Raw genomic sequence first — 20,035 nt, 5'->3', positions numbered from 1 at the left:
AAACAACTACTAGTTAAGGTTTTAAAATGGTGGCTAAATATAAAATGGTGATAAACACAAATCAGATTAAGATTTATTAATCAAATGTTAAATAAAGCATGGGAGAATAAATACAAGGCCTTCTATTCCACAACATTTAGATTATATGCAGAACTGTTGCTCTTCTTATGATTAAATGCTGTTTAAGTGAAAGCTTGGTTTTGTCTAATTCCACATGCTGCATCTGGTATCAGGCTGATAATATCACAGAAAAATACTCCATTTAGTTTAATTGTTTATTTATTTGGGTTATTTTTAAATAAACTAGTGACGTTACAAAGCTGTAAAAGTCGGTTTTTACCATAAATAGTGAAGCTTTGCATTTATTAAGTTCCTCTTTCCAGTTGGATTCTCACCCGTTGTCGAAAGGTGAAGGAGGGCGGTAATATTTATGGAATCAACTCTGTCTGTTATTAAAGTCTCTTGTGAACCAGTGGATGGCTTTTAATGAAACTTGCAGAAAGTAATAAATAAATGTACCCTTACAGCTGATTAACTTATAAAGTCAACTTGATTTTGACCTTAAAAACACAAAAATCACTGCAGCTCAGTCAGTTTTACAGATATTGAGTTAAAGTTTGATGTGGCGGAAGCAGAGATTTCTCCACAACACTCGATGTGAGCTCATATTCCTCAGAAAGCAACAAGGTTTGTCTGTTTTTACCATTTTCAGTGAAACATATTCTTAATGATGTGGAATTCATTGCTGTGTCCCGTGTGTGACGTTATTTCTCTAAAAAAATACTCATCATCTTCAAGCTGACGAGTGTCCAAAGAAAATGATTCAACCACATTTTAAATGTTTCTGTTTCCCGTTCCAATGACGTTTTTCTGCCCCACACGACACAGAGACGCCTCATAAACAAACGAGAAGCAGTCATGTGAAGCGAGATGCTGTGGTCGTCTTCGTTTCCGATCCTTCAGCGTGGCGTGAGGTGTCACTTTGTCCCCCCCGCCGCCGTCCTCGGCTGTGGCTGCGCTCTAAGTGGCGGGTAGAGGAGATAATAGTCTGGGGTTATTAACCTTTTCCGCTTTAGAGAGTTTTTAGCGGTGAAGGGCTGTGGCCTTAGAGCTGTGAGGATTTCATCCCCTGTAAATCATTTTCTGTCACGAGTGCTGCCAAATGGAACCATAGAGCTTAATACACTCTCACACACACAAAAAGAGCAGGACACAGGGATTTATGGCGTCCATATATCTCCCATTTCTGCTCGGGATACAGTGGAGGCCACTGGAGGAGTTCAAGCTCTGTCCACAGAGTCCTCCAGGTGAAAGGAAACAAATGTGTTGCAGCTGTGGAAGACGCTAACGTTAGAAAGAATACTGTTGTGAGGCTGTGCATAACAATGAAAACATGAAACGACACAAAATGCTCTTCTGTAGTTTGACGGGTCAGGGATCCTGCAGCCGTGTTGACTTGCAGGTTGCCGTTTGCCGGAGAGGTCGTTGGGTTGGAATAACCGATCCACCAGGGCTGTGTCCTGGTCCGAGGGACACCGACCCAAGGTGTCCAACCGGGTTAGCGGAGGGCAGGAGGTCCCATACTTCTCCATGTTAGACCAGCTTTAAGTTAGGCCTAGCCACTGTCCAAGTTAGGAAAACTGGTGCAGTGGAAGCGGCGGGTCAAACCACGGAGGAAGGAGCAAATGTAGAGCCGACTGGTTATTGTAAATGGTAAACGGTGTGCACTTGTGTAGCGCTTTGTCTAGTCCAATGAGCTCAAAGCACTTCACACACTGATGGCGGTAAGCTACATTGTAGCCACAGCTGCCCTGGGGCGGGCTGACAGAAGTGAGGCATCCATGACACCGTCCCCACCATCACCAGTAGGCAAGGCAGGTGAAGTGTCTGAGACAGACGGAGTGGGGACTCGAACCAGGAACCTTCCAGTAACAGGACCCACCCTTACCTCCTGAGCCACTATTGTAGAGATCCTGGGATCCACTGAGATGATGATCATGGATCAAAATAAGATTAAAACTCTATTGGAAGTCCTTAAAATGTTCAACAATCACGTGCAGTAATAAAGTAAAAAGTCTTAGATGGTAATACTGAAAACTGGATATAATTTGAAGAAGACTCGATGTTGTCCAGAAACAAACACAACCCAGCCCTGTTTGAAGCTTTAGTTCAGCTTTTTTGTTTGGAGGACATGAACGTCTTGAACGCTGCAGGTGACTGAAGACATTTTGGTCTGTTTCAGGTATTAGCAACGCTGAGGCCAGGCAGCCGGGCAAGGCGCCAAACTTCAGCGTGAACTGGACGGTCGGCGACCAGGCCCTGGAGGTGATCAACGCCACCACGGGGAAGGACGACATGGGTCGGCCCTCACGACTCTGCAAACATGCCCTGTACAGCCGCTGGGTGCACCTGCACTCCAAGGTACAGAGAAGCTGTGAACGGCACAACCTTGAGTTTTACAGACGGTCGGGACTCAAAGTTCTGCTTGGTTTCCAAGTATTTTTCTGATTTAAATCAAAAGCAAAAACTTTAATTGAAATATCTGATGCTGACAGTGTGGAGATGAGAAAACTCACCCTTAAACTAGAGCTAATGTGAATTTCACTGATTGGATTTGTGCTTTGTTATCCTGGCTGTATGTGAGGAGCTTGAGACTTTGAATCTTTTGTAGCAGGGTAGAAATATTCTGTTTTCATGAAACCATCTGATCCTGGTTTGACTTTTCCTCTCAGCACACAGCTGCAGAAGCTGCAGTCACAACACGGCTTATTTAAATGGATAGTGTCATAAGACCTTCTTTGTTGTTGTTGTTTCTTGTGTTGGTTTCTTTGACGATAGATGTCATTACGCCCAAAGTAAAATGACCTGAACATGGACCTGTCTGGAATTTTGACAGCAGAAATGTATGTTCACCTCTGGATCTTATATGTTTAATGTTAAGCTTTTTTTGTTGTCTCTGTTTCTGTCTCTCCCTCCTCCCCAGCTCTCGTCCATCCTGCGGATCAAAGTGGCGAAGCCGAGCTCGTACCACGAAGCCAAGCAGGCGGCCGCCGAGTACCACTCCGCTAAGAAGGCGCTCATCAAGGCCTTCCACAAGGCCGGCCTGGGGGCCTGGGTCAAAAAGCCCATCGAGCAAGACCAGTTCACCCTGGGCTCCTGAGGGAGTCCGGGGACGTTACCCGCTCCTCCCTCCCTGACCCAGGCTTGAAAGCAACAGAGCCCCTCACCACCGACCAGGCGTTCACGTCCATCCACAAACTGTTCACCGCTCATCGCTTCAATTCCTCAGAGGACCTCCGCCTCACCTCCTTCACTCATCTTATTGATTTTTTATTTTAATTTAGATTTTTCCTAGATGGTGTTTTCCATCTGTTGTTTATTGTTTTAAACTGGAATCAGTGTTTTGTTTTGGGGGGTTTTTAGCGTTTAGTTTATATTTCCCGGAGAAATCCTGTTCCTCATCCTGTAGATGTGGAAACAGTTTCGAGTGTAGCCATTTTAGGATCAAATGTAGCCTAGGTAAAAGATCTTTTTGTTGACTAAATCCAACATGTATGGACCTAACAAGAATATAAATATATACATATATCTATATATTTGCTAAAATTAACAGCAGTGATTTTTAATTTAATGATCTCCAGGATGTAAATCTAGTACAGAAAAGTGAAAATAGCTTTAGCATCTAACAATCCTTCTGATAAGACCATGTTTTCAGCCTGTGTATTAAAGGTGAAAACAAATTGTCGTCGCCCTGTTTGATTCACTGACTGGAGACAGGAGTGACCGCCGTTTAGTTTGTAGATTTTTTTTTTTTTTTTTTTACGTCTTTGTTGGTTCACTCAAGCATTCGTTCTCAGAGTTATTTTCCCATCACTGTCATTTCATACTTGAACAGCAGGGGGGGAGGTGGTGTGGACTCCTCCTCCTCCCCTCCCTCCCATCTTCCCTCCACCCCCTCTCCGCCTGGGGCTCGGGACAAGCTTTGGGAGGCGATGCACGTTGTACTTTTTCTTTGTTTTTGTTTTTTTTTCCTTGGTTTTGAGCCATGGCTTTGCATGGAAACTGAACTGAGAGGCTTGTAGAGCAGAATCCGACGCGATGGAGAACTCCCATCAGCAAATTATTATTTTTTTTGAATGAATGCCAGCAACTTTCTCCACAGGCAGCTTTGAATATTTGTCTCTGTTTTCTAGATTTCTTGTGATTGATTGATTTTGGGGGGTGAAAGGGACACTTTTCTCTTTGTTCGTTCTCCTTTTTTCTTTCCTCTTAAGACGGGATTTAAGGATTGAGGAAAACAGTGACAATACAGCAGACCTCTCAGATCTCGTATTTCCACCACGGCTGTCCAATCAGCTGCTAATAGATGTCCTGTAGCACCACATGCAGTACGACATGAAGTTAGAGACGCCATGTTAATCCGCCGTGGCTGCGATGCAAGCACCTTCACAGACGGTGGAGTCATATGCAGCCCCTGCATGAACAGACCTGATGCCAGTAGTTTCAAACCAAATGTACAGTTTCACAGTGTGATGTTCATCCTCTCGTGTTTTAAACTGGTTAATGACAACATACAGTGTTTCCGATCAGCTGCAGTCCGTTCCTGGGGGAAAAAAAACAAAAAAACCGTGGTGAATTAATGTGTGCTCAGGTGTCTTTAAGCATACTCTGTTCAATTTTCACCAAAGACGAAGATGTCCACGTGTGTTTCTTACCCTAGTATTTTCTAATATCTCTCACATTATTTTGCCATCAGCCCTTTATCGTCAGTTTTTGTATATCTACACAATATGCTTGTGTTTTGTACAAAAATGACGCCTTCTGTTTCATATTCGGGGTGGGGGTGGGGGGGATTGTCAGGCTTCTTTAGTGCAACTGTAGCCGTCAGTGGTCATGTGTGTGTATATTGTGAATCATTGCTGCAGTATAGTAGTTCTGTGTATATAAGAAACAACAAATATGGCAGATTCTTCTTCCTTGTGAACCCGAACATCCTTGGAAAACTTTCTGACTTTTCCCCTTTATGGGTGGGAGTGTAAAGATGTTGCTGTTCCTGAGTACGTATCTGTGGTTGTGTGTGGCTCGCAGAGCACCGTAAAACATAACACTGCCGGGGTTAACATGCTTCATCCCCACTGTAGCCAAACACACACACACGCACACACACACACACTAGGAATAAAAAGGAGGAAAAAAAGCACCATTACATTGCCTCCTGCTCCACCAGCTGGCACTTGAGATGTCATTTACAGGACTTTTAACTTCTGTTTGCAACTTTTTTACACTCAGTGTTAGAAAAACAAAAATATCCGAGAATTACCTTCAACGGGGTTTCTGCAGGGTCCTAAAAATCATAAAATCATTTCAGTTTTAGGCCTTAAAAGCCCAGATTTTCCATTTTAAAATGCATTTAGTTACATCTTAAATGTGCACGTTCATTCATTCATTGATTAACTTTTTTTTGTTGAGTTTTTGTCATTGTTTCGTTCTGAGGCTTTCAGGTGTTTGTACCAAAACTAAAAGTCCCATCATGCATCCGTCCTGTGAAAAGGAAGTTTTTACAAACATTTAGCAGTTCCTTGTGAAATAATCCGGTTTCTCTGCTTCTTGATCTGGTTCGTTGGAGGTTTTTTTTAATGAAAAGCAATCAAATTTGTTACTTGAAGAATTATACTGACTTGTTGTTTTTTGTTTGGTTTTAAATTAGAGTCGTATTGGTCTTTAAAAGGTCTTAAAACATCTTAAATTTAACTGACTGAAACTTGCAGAAGCCCTGTTTAAAGTCAAATGTTTCAATTTTAATGTTTGAGGAGAAAAAAAAGGCATCCAGTGTCAGACTGAGGTCATAGGCAATGCTCCAGATTTTATCTTTAATGTCAAAACCAGGAGTCTGAGTGACGTTTTCTTTCTGCTCCGTCACTTCTTCATGTTTCATATTTCTTTTGGTCTCTTTACAAAGCTGTCTGAGGATTTTTATTTTTATTTGTGAACCCCTCCTAACAATTGCCTGCTTCTAGAGTTTTTTCGACTGCACTAAAGATGTCAACTGATGATGTCATGACTTAAAAAAAAAGAAGAAAGTTTCCATTAATGGTTTGGACTCTGCTTATGCTTAACCCCTTTGCGACTCCCTGATGATGGTCAGTGCAAACGACTCGTGGTGCAGCGGCATCCATGATGGAAGGGGTGGTGGTGGTTTGTTTGGTGAGTCCAGAACCGGCGGCTTTTCGCCCGTTCTGGTTCTGCTCCGTCTCCTCCCTCCTCTAGTTGTCCGAATATGTGAAATCCACCACCAACGAAAACCACAACCTTGCATGTTCCAACCAACACTGAAGCTGCACCTCGCATGATGACAAACTTCTAAAGGACAATGTAGAAAAAAAAAAAGAAACCGCTATAGATATACAAAAAAAATCAACAAAAACAATAAAAGAGTTCTTAGTTTACTTTTGATCAGTGGTTGAGATTCTTTCTTATCGTGTCTGACTCTTTATTTCTCTGTGCGTTTGTGAAATTATAAAATAATTAGCTGGTTAAAGCAGTTTGAACCATTTATAACTAACGGAAGATTACAAGATCGGGCAATACATGACGGCCATTTTGAGCTTTTTTTTGTGAAACAAGAACCACGGATCATTTTCCAAGGCAGAGCTTAAGGCAGATGGATGTTTATTTTTTAGGCCTTCCCCTACATTTTGCACTTTACACCAGGGCTTTGGGTTGTAGAAGGATTTTTACTTCTTAAATAAATTACAGGCCTAACGCTGAAGTGCATTACGTATTCCCTTTCATGCCAGAGTTACAGACTAAGATCATCTTTTCATGAGAAACGACAGAGTTGTAATCGTTTTGATCAAACCTTGAAAATAACAGTGAGCCTGATCTCATACGATGTGTTGAGGATGACGCTCAGCTACTACCACACCAAGTTTTATCTTAATATCCATAAAGCTGGCAGAGTTAAAGCCTGTTTTGAATTTGCTAAAATGGCCTTGCTGAGGTGGTCATCTTGAATTAGATGAAGTCCAATAGTTGATTAGTTGTAGATGAACATCCATTGATTACTTCCTGAAAGTTTCATTATTCCACTCAGTGGTTCACGAGATATTCTGCTAACACTCCAGATAAATACACACACAGACAAGGGCAAAAAAACACTCTCCTTTGGTGGCTAGTGATAAATATTCCACATCTCTGTGCCTCAAAAGACAGAAATGGGACTGTAGCCTCTGTCCCCCACCCCCAAAACGAGCAAATTTTCTGTCTCCACCTCTAAACGATGTGGACTTAGTAAATATTAAAACTCCTCTCGGTGTGTACTTTACCTGAAAGCCTTTAAGCTGGAGTTAGCCGAGCGTTGAGCAGGGATGTCACTGACCTGTCACTCTGTTTGCAGCAGATTTAACATTCAGCTGCTGTCACTGCAACAAGACCACCGCTTCAATTAGGGAAGCACCCTTTGAATATTAGTCTTTAAAGCAGAAATTATTGTCTTATATGTCCCGATTCGGAGGTGTTTCGGTGTGAAAAGCATTTTTAAAATGGATTTCACTGGTTGTCATGTTCCATAAGTTTTAGAGGAACTTATTTTGCAGGCTGAGGTGACACCTTTTTTTTTTTTTTTTAACACATAAACGGTGAATGTGTTGGGTGTCAATCAGACTCAAGGTGAGGCAGGATTAGTCAGACGGAGGCGTCTCGTGCATTTCACTGCTGGCTTTAAGCTTCGGGTCCTGCAGCGAGCTGAGGCGAGTCGTCAGGTCCTCTCTGTTTACGGTTTCTGGGAGAACCGCTTCAGGATGGTTCAGGGTCACCTACAGGTCCACAAACACCTTCATGATCTTCAGGATTTATTCACTGCATGGTTAATAATTAGCTGATTGAAAATATTTGATCAGAAATGACTCGATTTTTGCTGATTTCTTATTTCATATTGGACAATAACAAAGAAAAGCTTTTTTTATTTTTAAATCAAATACTTTCTATTTAGAAGTGGTAGAAACAGGTTATTTTGACTAACTAATCCACAGGTAATTATTGAGTAATGATTCAGAAATCAGCACTGAACAGGTTACAAGGTGAGGAATTAAAAGATAAAGATGCTCTGTGAGAAAAACTTCAGTAACAACTTAATTTAAAATGGTCCTATCAAACACAGAGTGGCTGTAATTCAGTTTTACAGATATGAGCTGAAATGTGGTGCATCATTTCTCAACATAAAATGATCTCAATCTAAAACTGTCATGAACAGAGGTGGGTGATGCATTCTTTCAAGAAATTTTAGGCTTTTAATGTGTTTTTATTTTTTGAATGTGGGTAGAAATCACGGAGAACAAAGTCAACAGACCAAATCTGCTGTGAGTCGCTTGTTTTGTTTTTCTGGCCTGCTCATTGTCCCAGGAAAAACAAAAAAACAAAAACCCTTCAGATTAATAATAAATCAAACATGTTTGCTTTAAACACAGACCCCCCCTGGAGTGTGCGACTCTGCTGACACGATGAAAGCTCAAACAGCAGATTCAAACTGTTGTCTCAGTTGACTTAAACTTATTAAGAACTCTCTGGTGTTCAATAATTCACAACCCCATCTGCCGCCTCTGAGCTGTCACGGTGCTGTTTACATAAACATCATTATGATCGAATCACAATCCTCGTATTAACACGTCAGTTAGGCATCAGTTAGTTTTTGACAGCTGCAGAAAAAAAACGAGTAAAATCAGCTCCTTGAGCAAAACAATCAAAGCTTCACGATTAAAAGTTTAAATAAATATCCACTTTTTTCCATTCTAGCTCTTGAGGATTCCAGCAGAAGAACCTGTGGTGCTCAGGTGTCCTTCATGAACAAAGAGAAGGTGTGTGAGGCGTGTGAGGCGTGTGAGGCGTGTGAGGCGTGTGGACGGTGCGGCTGCTCGGGCCTCTGCAGCAGCAGCAGGTAGAATGTGACGGAGAGGGCAGCAGCTTGTGCCCCTGAGAGAAATGACAAATCATTAGCTCTGGTTCCAGGGGTAAATGGGAGCCACACTCCTCCAAGGCCCACATTTCCATTTCAATTTTCTGCTCAACGGGGTTGATGTATGTGGCGAATCACACGGCAAGACCAGTCCAGCCTCCTGTTATTCACCGCTCAGACTGCCTCTGTGACCTTGTGCCGTGTGTGTGTGTGATCCAGTGATGACACCAACTGACTGAAGTAAAGAGCTGAGTAAAACAGCCTCTGCTGAGGAATTTCACGTCACTGTGTTAAAGGCCTGGCATTCCTCGGAGACTTTTAGACTCGTCTTATGTTGAGAAATGATCAAGTTAGTCAGTCAGACCTTGTAAATTATGTTGTGCATCAGATTACATCTCAAGGATGAGTCTCAGCTACTACCACGCTAAAATGTAGCTCAATATTTGTAAAACTACCTGAAATATAAACATTTATGTGTTAGTTAAGGCTTATTAGCTGTCACAGCTGTCTTAAATTGGCTTGACTCGAAAAGTTAATCATATGTAATTGTACATCCAATAATTTCTTTCTAGGAGTTTTACTTAAATCTGTCCAGTAGCTCATGAGATATTTTGCTAACAAGCAAATATGGTTGGCGCCAACAGTTACTGCTAAATTTTTAAGCAAAAACGTTGTAAAATGTGTAGTGATCAAAGTATGTGTTCAAGGTGAGTCTCAGCTACTATCACACCAAATTTTAGCTAAATGTCTGCAAAATTGACTGAATATAGCCGGTTTTGGGGTTTGTAAGGTCAATTGGCTGTGTCGGCCATCTTGAATTGAGTTTACATCAAAAGTTAATCAGTTGTAGCAGAAAATCTGATAATTAGTTCCTGCAGGTTTCATTAAAATCCATCCAGTGGTTCATGACATATTTTGCTAACAGCACACATAAAGACACCAGCAAAGACATTATTGCCCTTTCACTTTGGGCAGCAGAGACAAAAATAAAACATTTAGTGGAGAGTTTCCTGGTCTCCTGCAGCACTCGGCTCCTGTCTGACAGCTCGGAGAGAAAACAAACTGTCACCGTTCTTATTAAAACGGCGAGCTGAGCAGATAACGTGTCACAGCTTGTGTTTGGACACAGACGGACGCCGCTAAAGCAGGACGAGGACATAATGAGCTGCAGGGGGACCGTCGAAGACAGGTCTGAGGACTCTGTGATTAAAGTCATGATCCTGCTGATAAAACTGTTTTTAAAGTACCTGAAGAAATGTTCCCACAGCAGAGTTCTCATAAACAAAAAGGATGCTCAAACCGTCCTGACTGGATATGAGGGATACTTTACATTTTTATTTGATTCTCATTCATGTTTTATTTGTGGTAGATACAGTATTGTGCAAAACTTTCAATCCAGTCCAACCAAATGTGTTTAATTTTTGCATTTAAGCAGCCTGATGTTCTTGATCAGTAGCTTTATAGGCTTTTTAAAGGTTTTTTATAGTAATTTTGGGGATTTTGGCTACTTTTTCACTCATTTTTTTGTTCATTTTCTTCACTCTGACAGCCTACTGCACACTTTATGCTTAAAAATTAGGGAAATTGGACAAATACAGGACAAAAGTTCAAAGAGAAGAACTTAATCCAAACCACTGTAAAAGATTAGGAGAATGTTTGGCTCTTTGCAGGGAAAATGTAAAGAAATGAGGCATGATTTTGTGCTATAAGACTTATAATACAAATTTTCACAGACACCTTCTCTGTTGGGCTGTTTTGCACAGAACGTCTTGTTTGCTGCAGCAGAGAATCAAACCGGTGGCTTGAATAAATACTCATGTTTCATCTGATACTTCAGAAAACCGTCTTATGTGAAGGAACTTCACAGAGGGAAGGAGTTGACTCCACACCTGTAGTTAGTCGGTAATTTCTCGGCTCTGCTGCTTTTGTAATTTACTCTGAGTTAATCCTGAGAGACGCCGCGTGTGAGAGGAGAGCAGATAGGCCGGCTTTGGAGAAGGGGGGTGTCAAGAAGCGCCGCAGATTGAGTTTATCTGTGAGCTCAGGCCTTCCTTTGTCAAAACGGCTCCTTCCTGATGAAGACTCCTGTGAGGAAGACTCTTTGAACCTGACACAATAATTCAAATCAAAGAGAAAACAGCTGACATTTGCAATTTGACCTTTCTGACTTACATGGCAGAAATTGGCACCGTTTCTTCCAGATTGGATTATAATAATGTGTGTGTGTGTGTGTTTAGTCGTGTGTGCGGAGAAGAATAAAAGAGTAAGTTTATGGCGTATTACTCAGTCATCTCTTCATTAAGGAGCTGTTTTCCGGTAAGCGGGCGTTATTTGAAGAGCTAAATTGTCCGAGCAACATGCAAACAAGGACTAATAGCCCAGTACCCTTGTCAGGGGCAAAGTCAAACTGAACATCTCTGAACTTAAGTGTGTGTCTGGGTCTTTTGGTGACTTGGTTGGGGAGAATATTTCCGTTCATTTGAAGAGTTTTGCTGTTTTCTTGTTTGCATCTTGATGAACAGCATGATAGGGTTAGGGTCTCCTCAGGGTTTAATTTGAAGAGTTTTTAATATGATCCGATCCTTTACTCAACGTTTGTTGTAAACTGTTGGTTCTGAAAAATGGGCTGAAAAATTAGGGGCATAAAGGCTGCGTTGAGTAAGAATAAAAGGAGTCAGCGCTCTCCTAAATGTGTGGGACAATATTGTTTTTCATAAAGTTCAGATCATGAAAATACGAGGGAATCATATTTATATTTATATTTCATTAATCAGCGAGTGTGTGTGTGTGGGTGTGTGTGTGTGCACTTTCTCACTCCTATTGATTGTATTTTCTTCTGTGTTTTCCTTGAAAACATTTCTGGAGTTTGCATGCGCATCGAACGACTTCTTCTAAGGAAGATTGCCTCAGTATTTATTTATTTATTATACTTGGATAACAATACCTCAAAGACCACCAAGAATGTGAGTTATTATTCATGTTCCCGGAGCTCTGTGACAGTTTTTGGAAGTGCTGGAGAAAATTTTTGGAGACAGAATTTTTATCCCAGAGCACTGGAGCAACATTGCACCGAAACCCAGGGAGGGAATTGTCAGGCCTGAGATGCAGGAGCAAAAAAAACCAAAAAAAAACCACATTAGTTATGAACCCAGCAGTGCAAGCCTGTTGAGGAAAAAGAAAGAAAGAGGAAGACGATGTCTGAAAAGTCTCAAGAGCTTCTTAATCTCAAGAGGTCCGTCTGAAAGGCAGAGAACTGAAGAAGGCATGAAGGAAAAGCAGAGACAGACGCTTCACATGTCCGTGTTGAGAGCGGGGGCGAAATGCAACACAGGAGTGAATAATTTAATTTCTCACAGGAAACTTTTAGATGTTAAAGAAAATGATACTGAAGAATGAAACTCACTAACCCATTTCAAACCTTCTGTTTTTTTTTGAGGAAACTGAAAATGAAGAGAGATTCAGGACACATCTGGTTCCATACAGCAGCTTTTTGAACGCATGTAAGATTCATTCATTCATTTATTAATTATTTATCATTATTAATCATTATTAATCCCAACCTGGGAATGTCTGTGCTGCAGCAACAAACAACAACAAAAACACGACTGAAAAGGATTAAGATAAGACATGCACTGGTCGTATGCGTTTCACTGCATACCTTTGATTTTATGATATTCTTCATATGAGTGCATTAACCCCCACCTGAAACATCTCCCTACGCTAACATCTGCATGAAACGTGCAAAACATGAACTGAGCTGTGCAAAAAAAATGACATTTGGTGTAAAATATGACCCCAACTGTGCAAAAGAAATGACTTAAACTCTGCAAATATGATTCAAATTGTGCAAAACAGAGGGCTGTAAGACACAACTTTGGGCGGCAGTGGCTCAGGAGGTAGGGGTTTGTCCTGTAATCGGAGGGTTGCTGGTTCAAGCCCCCGCTCTGGCTGTCTCAGCCGTTGTGTCCTTGGGCAAGACACTTCACCTGCCTTGCCTACTGATGGTGGTCAGAGGGCTCGGTGGCGCCGGTGTGATGGCAGCCTCACTTCTGTCAGCCCGCCCCAGGGCAACTGTGGCTACAATGTAGCTTACCACCATCAGTGGATGAATGGGTGAATGATTGTAGTGTAAAGCGCTTTGGGGTCCTTGGACTAGATAAAGCGCTATATAAGTGCAAGCCATTTACCATTTTATTTTTTAAAAAAAGGTCATTTGTGCCAGAATAATTAAATCCACTTCATTAATCTGAGTGATGACAGCAATAAACTGAGATCAGGCTATTTGTTCAGCATGCCTAATTTTTTATATTATTATTATTATTTGTAGTTTTTGTAAAAAACTATTAGTCACACTCTGATATCTGTCTGTCTGCTGTTGTTGATCCTCTGTCATCTGAGATCCCCAAAGTTGGGGTCAGGACCCCACTGTGGGTCACAAAACAGCATTTTGGAGGTCCAGAGATGAACTCCAGAAATCAAATAAAATGAAAAAGTAGTTCCTATTAACATGTTTTCACTAAATGTGTTTAGAAAAATAATAACAGAAGGCAGGAAAATTACATGATGAGTTTATTCTTCTTGTGTTGTCATTATATCCCTAATTTTATTTAATTGAATTTATTTTATTTTGAATATTTGTGAAGTTCAACCAAATATATTTGGAATTGTTATTTTGAGGATCAGAAGCTAAAATGTTTCGGATCAGTGGATGTGGGACATGGGGATCCTGTGTTTTTTTTTAAAACAGCTGTATTTCTCTTCTTGTTTTTGAGAAAGGTTCAGACCTAGAACTGCAGTGAGTTGCTCTGCAGCTCCTCTTGTTACATATTAAGGTTAAAGGACACTCTTTTGTGGACAGTAATGTTCATATTTTGGACAGAGAAGACTTTTAGAGGGACTGTAGGAAGACGTATGAGTCAAACAGAGGAGGAAGTTTCAGGTTTCCAGAACTTAGAATGAAACTAATCCCCCATCACTTTTCACCAGCTTGCACCTGCATGCATGTGAGCAAAACATCCCTCAGGTGGAGGCTAACACACCCATTAATGACCCTCAGGTTGGAGTGGAAGGAGACTGATTTGCATGTGAGTTCAGTTCATACAAACAGAGCATCTCACTGCAGGTGAAAAGCTTGAACCTCTCCAGTTTTTTTTCACTTTTCATGCTTTTCATGCTCCTTGGATGAGAAGCAAGAAAACTTAGAAACATTCAGTCACATATTAATCAAACAAACAATCTCTTTGTATCTGTCTGTGACGTTTTAAGACATTGTTCTGAGACCAGTAGAGGATAATTGAGATTGTTTAAAAATAGGTTGTTTCTGTAATGCATGTAATTACTTGTTGTATATAACCTACCTGAATAGACAACACAAAGAGATGATATTTGTCTCTTTATTATGCCAAATAAATTCGGTATCTGTGGGAAACCTGAGCAGCTGCACCGTACTGCCACCTGCTGTTGGAAACGTGCCTGTTTCTGGGAGTTTTATTTTCATCTGGTCCTCTGGGTTCATTCATTGTTTCCTTGCTGTTCTCAGATGGAAAGATGATCCCCCCAATTAAACACCTTAGAGCTGTTTTGGAAAACTTTAACTCCATGATGGAACATTTTAATCTCTTCTAATTTAACAGCATCAAAAAAACAAAACTACACTAATTCTCTTGGCATGATATATCATAATGAACAATTGGTTCTTCCACACTAAAGGTCTATACATCATAATGTGTTGCAGTTAAAAGAATAGAAATAACAAAAATACAGGTTTGTTTTTATTTTTTAAAACCAGATTTATTTATTATTTTTTAGACAACTAAACAATCTAGTGTACAGCACACATAAAGCTGGTGTGAACAGCAGATGTAAATAATATAACACTTTATTTACTGAGCTCTGAAACCCAGTTTAACAGTTCAGTGCTGATGGATGAGATCCTCCGGGTCGATGCAGAGCCTCATCAGAGCTCATCGTGCATCAGGACTTTGGCTTTCTTCATGTTTTCAGCCACTGTTGGAAACAAGAACCACAAGGTACTTTGTTGACAAAGGAACAGCTCGTGAACAAACGCTGCAGGAGGAGCTGCTTTGCATGAATTTGTGCAGGTTTATCAGCAGATCTTTGATTCAGAGGTGCAGCTTTTCAAAAAGCAGCGAAGCTAACACCAGCTTTATGTCACCTCCTTCAAGTTTCAAACTAGCACTGCTTTTACTACTTTTTTTTAGTTTTCTCATCTAGTTTTTCAAATAAAGTTATAAACACTGAAGTTGCCTTAGGGTCGACTGTCCAGGAGGATGGGGAGTGAGGTAAAGAGGTGAAGAACAGAGAGTCCAGGCAGGATGGAGAAAAGTTTCAGAAATGATTTTGTGACAAAAAGGTGGCAGCAAAGGTCAATGGTCAAAGTGGTTAGAGCAGCCATACTGTATGGTTTGGAGACAGAACAGGAAGTGTCAGAGCTGAAGATGTTCAGGTTCTCCTTGGGAGGGACGAGGACGGACAGGATTAGGAATGAGGTCATCAGAAGTCCAGCACAGGTTGCAGGACTGGGAGATAAAGTTAGAGACGGTTTGGACATGTGCAGAGGAGGGACAGTGGGGATGTTAGAGACAAAGAGGAGACATATGGATGCAGTCCCAGGTGATGTTTTCTCCATATGTTGTAAGAATACCTTCCCCTTTCAAATGTCAGACCTCCAGTTTTTATGAGCTAAAGTTTAAGCTTCTTCCAGCTCCTCAGACGGAGTCAGGTGAGCAGAACAAGCTGTCATTAATGAGTTCACGGTCACTCACAGTGCTCCATGTCCTCCGGCTGGTAGGTGAAGAGGCGGCTGCTATGCTTTCCTACGATGTCTGTACGGACGGTCATAGATGGATCTGCAGAATGACACACATTACACCAGGATTAGTGAGCTGCTTCTGGGTTCTCAAACAAAGTACAAAGCACAAAATAGAAAATGCAAAGAAAAAGAAACAAACTCTCACATTTATTGTCAGTTTTATTATGTTATCGAGAGCATAAGATAAACTTATTTAATTTTTTCTCTCAACTTCATTTCATGATTGTTTCTTGAAGGGATGCTGATCACATTTCAAAACAAAATTTAAAACTAACATCTCCTGCATTTTGTTTTTTTTCCCCTTTTACTATGAATATTGTTAGGGATTAACATCAAAGCAGTCAAGAAATCTTTATAAATGTCCAATTTGTACATTTGTGATCTGATTCCTGTGAAACTGAGAGAAAATGGATTCCGTTAATTCTCATCAGAACCACATTTGCACCCGGTGTTATGAACGAATCTTAAAAATGTGCATTTAGTTTTTTAAAGCTGCAAATAACTTAATAATTTAAGAATGATGTAAGTATTTACCAACAAAGAGGATTCTGGGAACATAGTAACCATCAGGTGCCATATTCTGGTCTGAAGTCTCTTCCTGTTGAACAACAAAACGACAGTTATCTCAGTTAAATTATTTGCAAATTCTTAGATTTAAATATAAAACAACACAAAAGCACTGTGTATCAAAATACCATCTGAAACTACCACTGTACACTTGTTGTATTTTATTTAAAGGTACTTCTTGCAAAGTCAAAAAGACCAGATAAAAATATATATATACAGTAATTAATGTAATTTGCTCATTACTTTCTTGTAACGATGGTTAAATATAAAACTTTAATGTCAATCTGCTGCTCTGTTCTATCCTTGGTTGCTTTTTCAGAAGGTTTTTAAAGTTTGGATCTTTAAAAATCACAGATATTCTCCGGTGTGTGTGTGTGTGTGTGTGTGTGTGTGAGCTCCTTATTCACCATCAAGTTGAGCATGACGAAGTCCTCTTTGGCCATTTTCTGGATGGACTTGTCAGCAACGAAGGCCTTCTTCAGTGCTGTTGAAATTATTGTTTAGTTTCAGAACCATCCTTAATGTATTCATGATTCTATTGCAGAAGATTCTCTGCACTGTCTCCCTGCATATCACGGAAAAAGTTATTTAATGAATGTCAACAAAATATACCTCCAGCACAGACTGAACCTTCAACTTTTGGAAACTTCTACTTCCTCTCCAGGATTTTGAAGTAGCTGCACACAAGTTTGAGGCTGAGAACTTACTTTTTATATAAACGTATGAGCTTTAAACCCATCTCAGTTGACAGATGTGTGTTTTATATTGTTCTCAGGTTCTTTACTCAAACCTAACAAAGACAAAGGTGAGAAGCAGATCTCTTCCTGCTTCAGGTCTTTGTTTTGTGTCTCACTGAGCTTGCTTCCAGAAAAACCAGCTGAGGGATTTATAACCAACACTGCCGGCTTTGCAGGAATCCAGGAACGCGACTGTTTTAATCCAGACGAAGCCAAACCCAGGTCTTTTTTTTTTACATGTAACATTTTATTTCATTAAATAAAAAAAGCAGAGTTGTTGCGTTACCTTTGCTGTATGGGCAGTTGTCGAGATGATGAACGACCATCAGTGGTTTCTGACTGGAAGAGTGAAAACAGTGAAACAGCTCGGTACGTTCCTCAACACAATAAGCACACTAATGGGTGTGAACGCAACAATATGACTGAGAAAATGAATGGCTGTGTCGGATTTTAAATGATTAATAATTAATCAAAATATGCTCTTAACTTTAAGGTGATCACAGAGATGAACTAACTTAGCAAACTGAATAAAATAGCATGCATGGGTTTAAAGTCTTACCTCTTTTTCATTTCCTCTAGGCCAGCTTCATAACTTTTCACCCATTTAATGTTATTACCCCACCCTAAAAGAAAAACAGATATTTATTTCATTTTCAGGCATAAATTCAAACGTTAATTGCCTGTTGCGATGAATAACTCAAACTGACTGTCATATATATTCTTTTTAATCATTTTAAAGGCTTTAACTGGAGTTGTGCATGTTGACAAAAGAATAAGAACCCACCGTTTGCCAGGGACGGAGCTTTTGCTTTCTTTTTCGGTTCTCCTGCACCGGCAGAGACGCCAATGAGCAGAGCAAACACGACCCAGCAGAGCATCGTTCCCTTTGACAGGACCAAAGTAATGACCAGATGTTTAATGAAATACTCAGCAACATGCACATTTAAAACACTTTTTGGACAGCTGGAGTCTAAAAGTTTTAAAAGCACACATTCAGTGTTGAGTCACCAAACATGTCTGACAGGCGGGGGAATTATGCAGCGAGCGCAGAGGAGCTATTTAAAACACTTCTATAGATTTTTCTTTAAGTGAAATCAGCACTCTGATAAAAAAAGCTCCTCAATAAGTCTCTTTACTGACAAGTTTCTGCTACAAAACAACAAACACAATGCTTAATTTAGCTAATTTTAGTATTCTGAAAAGGATTTGTTTCTAAGAATTAACAACTGAAGCCATTATTTTGCAAACCTCTCATTAAACACAACATTTTTAAACATTTAAAAAGCTTTGTCCTGTTCTTAGAGGCTTTTAAAACAAGAGAGGCGTCAGAAATCCTCCACATTTCCCTTTTGAAGTCACTTATAGTGGATGTCTTACCTCGTCAGTGTGAAGCACCAAGCGTCTGTGTTTGCTGTCCTGTCTGCCCTCCCTTTTCTCAGATTTTCTTTTTTTTACTGAACCTGCCAAACAGGTATAACATACAATGCTGCTATAAATAAGAAACAAAGGAAATACTACTACTTATGACAACATCCATATACATGTGCCCACAAAAGCTCACACAATAACCTTTATAAAGACATTTAGACAAAACTGAACACAGCACAAAGACCTCATACCAGCTGTCAGCACGGGGGTGGAAGGCTGATGGTTTGGGCTGATTTTGCAGGTACATTAGGACGCTTTGTAGTCACTGAGTTGAGCACGAACTCCTCTGTTTGCCAAAGTATTCTGCTGTGAAACCGGACTCTGACCTCTGAAAATAAAAAAAAAGAATCGGGGTGTTTAAAGTCCAGATTTCAGCCTGGTAAAAAAACGCTGTGACAGGATTGTATAGGTGCCCAGAAACATCAAAATACTGAAGCAATGTCATAAAAAAAGAGACTAATAATGTCATACAGAAGATAATTACTTTAAATTATTACTAAAGAATGTGGTTTAACAGGCTTTTAAAATATGGGCCAAAGTGTATTTAACTTCGGCTCACTGCCAGTAAATTTTGTCTTAGGTTTTGTCTCAATATTTAATATACTGTTGTTTATCTGAGCTTATATTTACTTAATTTTGAGAACTAATAATCTACTTCAGCTTACCTGCTTTATTTATGTCTTCTTATGCTTTCTATTTGACTTTTTATTTGCCCTTTTTGGTCTTTTTGTGTCTCTTTTTGCTTTAACCATTTTTCTCCTTCTTCTGTCTGTCCTTCTGTTTCTTGCATCTTCTTTAAATATTTCAACTAATATTAAAAAGTTCTGATATTAGTTACCTTTTTCAGCAAATTTCAGCAAAGTTGTTCAGCATTCACATTGCATGTTTTACGGAAAATGTTAAGTTCTCTAATTTTAAATGTTTTTCCCTTTATTATCCCATGATAGGTTGTATAGGAGGGTCTGTGTAAAGTGATTTCAAAGATGCTTGAAGATAGTGTAAAATTATTCTGCAAAAATATGTCAATCTAAAAGTAAAGTTGTTGGAAATGCCTGAAAATCATACCCTTGATACCCTCATTCATTTGAAGCATACTGTATCCACCTGGTCACATCTTATAAATATTTAAACATCATTATTGATCAAAACCTGTCATTTAAAACTCCTATTAAAAGGCTTGTTCCTAGTTTGAAACCTATATTAGGTTTCTTTTTAGAAATAAACCTTGTTTCTCACTTAAGGCAAGGAAATAATTGACTTCTGCAACTGTTCTGGATTAAGGTGAGATAAGGTGAGATTAAGGTGATATATATATATATATATATATATATATTGCTGTCTGGATAGCTCAATGGGTAAGTCACCAATGGGTAAGTCACCAGACTTTCACCCAGGAGACCCAGGTTCAAATCCAGGCCGGGGCAAAGATACAACAGTGAAATTGAGCTATCCAGTCTGGGTCCTTAGGCAAGACCCTTTGAGTTACTGCCTACCTCATACCATGAGAGAGATAAATATGAA

The 20,035-nt window shown here is 39.9% G+C and overlaps 2 protein-coding genes across 9 annotated transcripts in view; one reads left to right on the top strand and one right to left on the bottom strand.

Annotated features, from left to right (window-relative positions):
• The window catches only part of adarb1b (adenosine deaminase RNA specific B1b), a 102,052-nt gene extending 95,599 nt beyond the window's left edge, over positions 1-6,453 (top strand). For all 8 annotated transcript variants that reach the window (XM_017420716.3, XM_017420718.3, XM_017420715.3 and 5 more), the window contains 2 exons: positions 2,243-2,421; positions 2,984-6,453. In XM_017420716.3, coding sequence (XP_017276205.1) covers positions 2,243-2,421; positions 2,984-3,160 — 356 coding nt within the window. In that variant the 3' untranslated portion in view covers positions 3,161-6,453. The remainder of the gene's footprint in view (positions 1-2,242; positions 2,422-2,983) is intronic.
• Positions 6,454-14,733: 8,280 nt separating this feature from the next.
• On the bottom strand, positions 14,734-18,546 carry agr1 (anterior gradient 1; the record flags this gene model as incomplete). Its single annotated transcript, XM_017420666.3, is given in 8 exon segments — positions 14,734-14,956; positions 15,736-15,819; positions 16,317-16,380; positions 16,757-16,833; positions 17,373-17,425; positions 17,646-17,709; positions 17,871-17,970; positions 18,464-18,546. Coding segments are annotated over 8 exon segments (575 nt in total), but the record flags the coding sequence as incomplete, so codon positions are not given.
• Positions 18,547-20,035: the final 1,489 nt, after the last annotated feature.

The sequence above is a fragment of the Kryptolebias marmoratus genome, linkage group LG6, assembly GCF_001649575.2.
Source record: "Kryptolebias marmoratus isolate JLee-2015 linkage group LG6, ASM164957v2, whole genome shotgun sequence".
Classification (NCBI taxonomy): domain Eukaryota; kingdom Metazoa; phylum Chordata; class Actinopteri; order Cyprinodontiformes; family Rivulidae; genus Kryptolebias; species Kryptolebias marmoratus.
This window is presented reverse-complemented; position numbering and strand designations above follow the sequence as displayed.